Source organism: Cyphomyrmex costatus, unplaced genomic scaffold (genome assembly GCF_001594065.2).
Source record: "Cyphomyrmex costatus isolate MS0001 unplaced genomic scaffold, Ccosl1.0 scaffold74, whole genome shotgun sequence".
Classification (NCBI taxonomy): Eukaryota; Metazoa; Arthropoda; class Insecta; order Hymenoptera; family Formicidae; genus Cyphomyrmex; species Cyphomyrmex costatus.
The window spans coordinates 9514-17681 of NW_017280311.1; the positions used below are offsets into that span (position 1 = coordinate 9514).

At 36.8% G+C, this 8168-nt stretch overlaps 1 protein-coding gene across 1 annotated transcript; it reads left to right on the top strand.

The window, feature by feature from the left end:
• Nucleotides 1-514: 514 nt before the first annotated feature.
• LOC108780782 (matrix metalloproteinase-14-like) lies at nucleotides 515-1780 on the top strand. The gene has a single exon (XM_018548595.1). It carries the CDS (start codon nucleotides 515-517, stop codon nucleotides 1778-1780), a length of 1266 nt encoding a protein of 421 aa, XP_018404097.1.
• Nucleotides 1781-8168: the final 6388 nt, after the last annotated feature.

Genomic DNA, 8168 nt, shown 5'->3' on the forward strand with positions numbered 1-8168 from the left:
GCTACGAAACATACGAAGCTTTGTTGTCCGTCGCGCAATTTGTTTCAGCCGCGCCGCTCGTGGTGATCGATTGCTCTCGTCAAAACGAATCTGTGAAAAACGCTACCGTGGACATTCGTATCGAATTCGAATGTAGGGACAATATTCCATCGGGCACCACGACCTATTGTCTAATTATTCATGACAGAGTAATAGAGTACAATCCATTGACAAATGTCGTTCGTAAGATTATATAACGATACACATGATTATGTTTTTCTCAACTCAATTTAGACGATTCCATATGCTAATGTAAGTTTTTCATGTATGCTTTACAAAATAAACTATATTCTAAAAAAATGCACCACGTTTATTGACGCTCTTATCTCCTCGTTTCCTGTATCTATTTTTAGACACTCTTATCTCATTGTTTTCATTTGTCTATTTTTAGATAAAACATACCACTTCTCTCTCTGCACTCGCAGTATGCGATTAATAGTCGAACCGTACGTTTCCGCTGTACACGTACGTCGCGATGTCTCTCGCTTTCCTCGTCGCTTTCCTTTCCGTAACGATATCCGCGTCGACGCCGACGATACAAAATTTAGTAAACACTGAGGTGATAGAATATCTGCAGAAATATGGTTACCTGAACGAGGTGGACTTAACCACTCACACGTCGATCGAAGATGAAAAAATTAAAGATGCTATCGCATTATTCCAAGAATACTATCAAATACCAGGTAACGGTGCGTTGAACGATAATACATTACGTCAAATGCGACAACCGCGATGTGGGTTACCAGATATGTCACACCAGGAACAAAATAGTGTTGTAGCGAAATGGAGAAAAACGCATCTTACGTGGAACTTCCACTTGGCAGACGCAGATACATTGAAAACTACGGCACACGCATTCTCCTTATGGGAAGCGAACACATCTCTAACATTCGAACGTCAAACGTTAAATCCAGACATTTTAATATCGTACCGCGAAGGATTTCATACATACGTCGATAGCAGACGCAAAGAGATCTGTTCCGGTTTGTTCGACGGACCTGGTGGAGTGCTCGGACACGCGTTTTCACCTACGAACGATCTCGTGCAAACCACAGAGATACACATAGACGGATCGGAACAATGGCATATATATTTAAACGAAAATATACCAGACAACAAAGTGCAATTGCTTTACACGTTAACGCACGAGATCGGACATTCATTGAGAATGTCGCACTGTACACATAGAGATTCCATACTGTTTGCTTACATTACCAATAATACCGTTAAACTCAGCCTAGAGGACAATTTAGCTATTCAACGTCTGTACGGAATAAAAAATCGTAATATAGTGCCGAGTACTCGATCACCACCGGTAACAACTGACACAACGAAAACAACATCAAACAAAAGAGATCTGTGCGATCTACCGTACGTAGACAATGTACTGGTGTTGAATCATCGCAAATTCGTTACCTATCGAAAAACCATGTGGATGATAGACGTCAACGGTAAGAGGTACAAAGGACCTATCGCGCTCAACGATTACCTTCGTTTTCTTCCGACGAATGTTTCCATAAACGCTGCGTATCAACGACCATCTGGAGAAATTGTAATATTCGCGGGTAATCAAATATACATGATAGACTATCCGAGTTTACGATTGAAGGACGGTTGGCCGAAACGACCATTCGACTTAAAGTTACCCACGAACATGCACGTTAACGCAGCATTGGTCACCAATAGAGGTCAAACGTACGTGATCTACAATGACGATAACGTAGCGTTACTGAACGAATGACCGTTAACGGATATCACACGTTACGGTCGATATTTCCAGGAATACCACCATCTCCTACTCTAGCCTTCCGATATATCGACGGTTCTCTTTATTTCCTACACAAACGTCAATATTACAAATTTAACGAATTCACCAGAACGGTAACAAATGCTGATAAACTCGACATGAAAATACTCAACGTTAATTGTCCCACAGACGGATTACTCAAGCAATTGCAGGATCTTCTTACTCGATTGCTCCAATCGAGTAATTCACTCACAAGCACCGCGTTGGATACAGAGGACGATTAACACGACATTTTATGTAAAAAAATATATATCACTTAGATAGGTACGCAGAAGATCAGTGTGAAAGAACGAATCGTTCGAATAACATCGTGAGAGAGACATGTACGCGATTTCAAACGACACCCACGACGACACTCGACATCTCATCGAGCATACCAATGGAAAAAAGGAGAAAAAATCCGACGAAAAATCGAAAAAGACGATATGACGATATGGAAAACGGAACAGACACGTAGGTATTATTTTTATTACATTTTTTCTTATCTAATTTTTTTCTTTCGTTACAGAGCCAAAGTAGTACGCATCTTGGAAAGAAGATATCCTTTGACTGTTACAGGATACAAGTATCTGACCGTCGGTATCGACGTTAAATTGCCCTCCGTGGTGACTATCGTTCTTGGAGACTGTCACGGCAAGGAGATGTCCCTCTCACCGACCGTATGGAGCGAGCTCGTTGGAAAAAAAAACGTCATACTACCGCTTTTGCAATACGAAGAAACCAAAGGAAAACGCACGCCACCGCCGATGTACATCGGAGACGTGACGTTGCGTTTCGGTCGAATTAACAGTATACCGATGTTACGTCTGGATTCATCGTCGTCTAAAGTGACCTTATCCAAAAGCACCGTTCTCAATTTGTTCAATCTCGAATATTGCGTCAATCGCCTTATTTCCTCGTTCAACGCTGTAACTGATACCATCGACAAAAAATTCTCGCGTCTTCTCAATATCGCGACCAATGTGAACGATTCTACGAAATTATCAAGAACCATGTACGAAAACGAATCTTTCGATCGCAACGACATCATCGATTGCGAACTGATCGCACTGATCTTCGGACAAAATTAAAACGCTTTACGAATAAACATTGTACTTTCACATGTAACAATAATCGAATAAATATGTTCATTCAGTTGACAAATAAGAAAATAATTTTATTCATCCGATCCTACCGATTACGCGTTGATAAAACACTGTAGACGAATATTATATACCAATTATGCAATGTTAGGTATGATTAAGTGGCAAAAATTCTCACGACAGCGTATCTCATCGCTCGACCTTGCAATTAGTCATAACATTCAATGCGACCTTTTGACTCGAGATTACGAGTGCATCGCACTCGCGTGTCTCCGGCGCGCGACGTCGAATAAATTGATTAATATATAAATAATAAAACAATAATAAATATTCTGAAAAATGAATAAATGATTTCAAGGGTGATATGAATCAAAGGTATTCCTTTATTTTGTTTTTTTATTATCTTGTTTTAAAGACGAATTATTGTTAAGCGATGTCTAAATTAAGTATTGACTAATTGAAGGAATAAAATAGATCATGTAAAATAAATAAATAAATATCTTTTCACTCAATATGACATCGGATGTGACCTCTTGCATTTACGATTTATTTCCTTAGACTATTTCGCAATTTCCGCAAAATCTCGTTCAAAGTGTTATCGCGACATACATTTTTTACGTTTTTCCGACAAAATTACATATCGCGCTATGCGATTTTCGCTATTTTTTTTCCATTTTTGACTATTTAAATAGACTGAATCAAATCATATTTGTACAATTTACATTTTGAACGTTGCGTGTTTTGTGTGTAACTGTTGCAAAAATGAAGGAACGAGTGCCGATTAAAATATTCGAAAGCGACGAAGAGGAGGAGGTTGTGGAGATGGAGGTGGAGGAGGTGGAGGAGGTTGAAGAGGAGGAAGAGGACTACAATACTGATGAGGAGGAGGAGATGGAGGATGATCCTCTTCCTGCACCCTCTCCTACACACCCTCCTACATCCTCACCTCCTATAGAGAATGAAGAACATGTAGAGGAAGAGGAGGAAAGGAACTGTCTTCCTCTCATAAACATCCACGAGATGGACACGGAAGACATTATACGTTATTTACTGCAAGTTTTCCAAGTGAATAATGTTCAAGAATTACTCCACCTCCTTACACGCTTGATGGAGCAATTGAAGGAGGTCGAACATTTATTGTGACGTAAGTAAAAACTATTTATCAGTTGCATTTGAGATGAGAAAATACTGATACTAAGTTTTAGCCTTGATAGAAACGAATGACAAAAAGTTTTTTTTCAAATTAAATATTCTATCTTCATGAAATTATTGAAAAGTATTTTTATCTCTATTATTTACTTGTTCTTATTTATATAAATTTATTATTTATATGTTCTTCTGTTACAGACGTGGTACTACTGATATTATCGCCCAAACGAGGAGATAAGAGTGTCTAAAAATAGACAAATGAAAACGATGAGATAAGAGTGTCTAAAAATAGATACAGAAAACGAGGAGATAATAGCGTCAATGAACGTGGTGCATTTTTAGAATATAGTTTATTTTATATTTTTAAGAATCTAAACAAAATAAAATAAAAAATAAAAGCATATTAAACCTTTACATATAACAGTATTCTCAATTATTTAGCTTCCTTCCTTCCTTCTTCGCGGTATTATATAACGCACATACCGTCAGCGTTCGACGGCGACATCGAGCTCATGTTAAAAGATTAAAATAATTAATTAATTAAGTAAATAATTAATTAATTAATTAAGTATAAAAATAAATAAAAAATAAAAAAATTAGTAGATATACAAATTATTATTAATTTAACTTTTATGCCTTAATGTGTTTCTTTTTTATTGAGTATAAATGAGTTCGAATAAACAAATAAATAAGAGTGTATACAAATAAATAAATAATAATAAGTATATAAATAACTAAAAAGCGATTAATTCAGCTTTCTCAATTCGTCGCAAAACCATCACCCAAGCGATAACCGACCAAAATCGCGTTGGAATCGTAACGCAAACTAAAAAAGCCGTGCCAGGAATTTTCATCAGGAGCTGTCATGTCGAGCCCCGTGAACACATGTGCCCCGTGAGCAGTATAAACACTACGGAGGACAAAATAAATGTACAAGCACAGAACATAAACCACGCGACAAGCAAAGGTAAAATTAAACCTCCGCGTGAAGAAAAAATCAAGAATCTCATACGAGACACTCATTCAAACCAAGAAGAAAGAAGATCATTATTAAACATACGCAAAAAATTTAGCGACGTATTCCATTTAGACGGAGAACCACTGACTCATACAACAAGGATAGCGCATGAGATAACAACGCGAGCCGACACTGCGAACGTGAACGTGCGACCATATCATCTCCCCGAGAGACACCGAAGAGAAGTAAATAAACAAATTCAAGAAATATTGCGAAAGGAAGTAACGGAAAACGGAATTTTACCAAATCCGAGCAAATTAAAAGCCGCGAGTACATTTCCATTACCGAAGCGAGTAAAAAATTCTTCTAAAACCGCTAAGGCCTTTAACTAAGTTAACGAAAAAGGACGTAAAATTCGTGAGGACCACCGAACAGCAAACCGCCTTCGAAACCTTGAAAAATAAATTAACAACCGCATCAGTACTAAGCTATCCGAATTTCGAGCAAGAATTTATTATCACGACGGGCGCATCACATTACGACATTGGAGCCGTGCAGCCTAGAAGTACGGTAGGTCAGGATCGTCCGATCGCGTATGCTAGCCGCGTTTTATCGTGAACGGAACAGAATTATAATACAACAAAGAAAGCCTCAAATTATACATAGAAAATTAAAATTATACATAACATTAAAATTAAAAAAGCCATTTTATAAATAAAAATATAAATAATTATAAGTAAAAGAAATATAATAACTAAACTCACCAATGAAGATGGATAAACGATAATCCAATAGTAATCCAATAATAGAAATATAAACTACACTATACACTAATAACTATTTACTGCACTAATAAAAAGTTAAAAATAATAATAAAATAATAAAAAACTAATATTAAAAGTTAATAATAAAAATATATATAAGTTCACTACATAGGCGCGGCACCACGACCACGACCATGATTCAGAAATAAAAGACGATACACTACGATAAAATACACCGTGAACGAACGAACAAACGAACGAACAAATATAAAAACCGACATAAGACAAAATAAAATATAATCTAAATAATGTAAAAACATTGTAATTCCAGAATAATATTAAACATCACCTTAATACAAGGCGACATCGCAACAGACGCACTCTGCGAGATAAAGAAATTCAACGACAATCCAGGAATATACTTCGAGCACATAGGAAACATGCAATTAATACAACCATCCTGGAAATTAGTCATACAAATAAATATTACTGCGTTACCAATAAGATTAGAACAGGCGCAAAAATATATACAAAAATTCAAAGCAACGTGTCACCTTTCCGTAACCATTGACAGAGACATTTTTGCAAATCTTAAATCAATACTAGAAAACGGGTACAGACAAGCTGACCAGTTAGTAACGAAAATAACGTTCACATTTCGACAATCAAAAATCCAAAAAAGAGGACTTATTAACGGAATAGGAACAATCGCGAAAACATTATTCGGTACCATAGATGCCGATGACGAAAAATTAATAAAGGAACAATTAACTATGTTAGAGAACGCACAACAAACGACGCACACATAGTAAAAAATCAAATTAAAAGATTACAAACGACAATAGCTCACATCGAAGACACCGAAAATACTATACAGATGAACGAATATATACTAGCAAACGTAACGAAAAAATTAAAAACACAACTACTTACAAATGAAAAAACAATCAATTTACATGAACATTTTATCGTCATCAACGCAATACTAAACGACTTAATACGTGACGCACAAGACATCTTAGAATATTTAGTCTTTATAAGAGTAGGAACATTAAATCCTCGAGTAGCACCTCTTAGCGCTATTATCGAAAACCTTAAAGAAACGAGTTTACAACTGTCCGAAGAACTTCATTTTCCCTTTAAAATCGGAAATAACGAGTGGCCAACGATAGAAAAAACGGCTACTATAACCGCCTATTGCGACTCAAAAAGCATATTTACGATTTTACAATTTCCGTTAGTCGCACCACCGAAATATAAATTAATAAACACCATTACATTACCTGTAACACACCACAATAATGTATTCGTGAATTTAGAAATAAAAAATCCCTTAATCGCCGTGAACATAGAAGGACATTCTTATATTATAATAACTGAAAATAATTTACAAAAATGTAGAAAACTCAATAGCGAATACTTATGTAATGAAAACTTCGCAATACGTCGCGCGAACTTAGATAAAACGTGCGAAATAGAAATATATTTAGGAAACACCGAATATAATACAAATTGTAAAGTAGAAAAAACGATAATAAATAATACCCTATGGATACCGTTAAATAATCCACACTCTTGGTTATATACGACTGCGAAAACAGAAGAAATTTATATACAATGTAAAGACCACGGAAAAATAAAAAGAACGATTGAAAATACGAATGTGAAGTAATCACACCTGACGCAACGTTACAGTCACCAAAGACGACACATGAGACGGTAATAGAGTCATTCTTACCAGAATATAATATATCTATAATAGAAGATAAAACAAATCTTAAAGTAAATCAGGAGACGCGGTAGCGTCTCCGGCCATGTTCAAAAAAACTGTGAGACGCTACAAGTTTCTTATCCCGAGCCATCAAAGTCCATTATTGGGAGGTGCATAACTATTAAAATATAAAAAATTTTGAATTGAACGTCATATGTCGTGAAAGGCGGCATCGCCACGAGTAATTCGAGACAAAAAAATTTTAAATCGGTCAAGCCGTTCTGGAGATACAAGCGGTCGAAAAGTGATGATTTTAATGAAAAATTAAGAAACGTCTCCTTCTCCGTCTATGTGTCTGCCTGTATGTACCAATTTAAAAATATCGTTATTTGACGGATAGTGAAATGTTACTTTTTAACATCCTCTTTTACCTTTCACTCGCACCTTCACCATCATCGGCCCACCGGACCTCCTCCACTCGCCTCCCCCCCTCCACCCACCATCCACCTCCATCACCCCTCTCTTCCGCTGTAATTCACTCTTTTTCGTTATTACAACTTTTTGACATCCTCTCTCACCTTTCACTCGCACCTCCACCATCTTCGGCGCACCGGACCTCCTCCCTCCGTCCCTTCCCCGGGTACTACCACCCACCCCC

What these genes read in the sequence shown, in the direction of transcription:
- LOC108780782 (XM_018548595.1), top strand. Translation starts at nt 515, where the DNA reads ATGTCTCTCGCTTTCCTCGTCGCTTTCCTTTCCGTAACGATATCCGCG.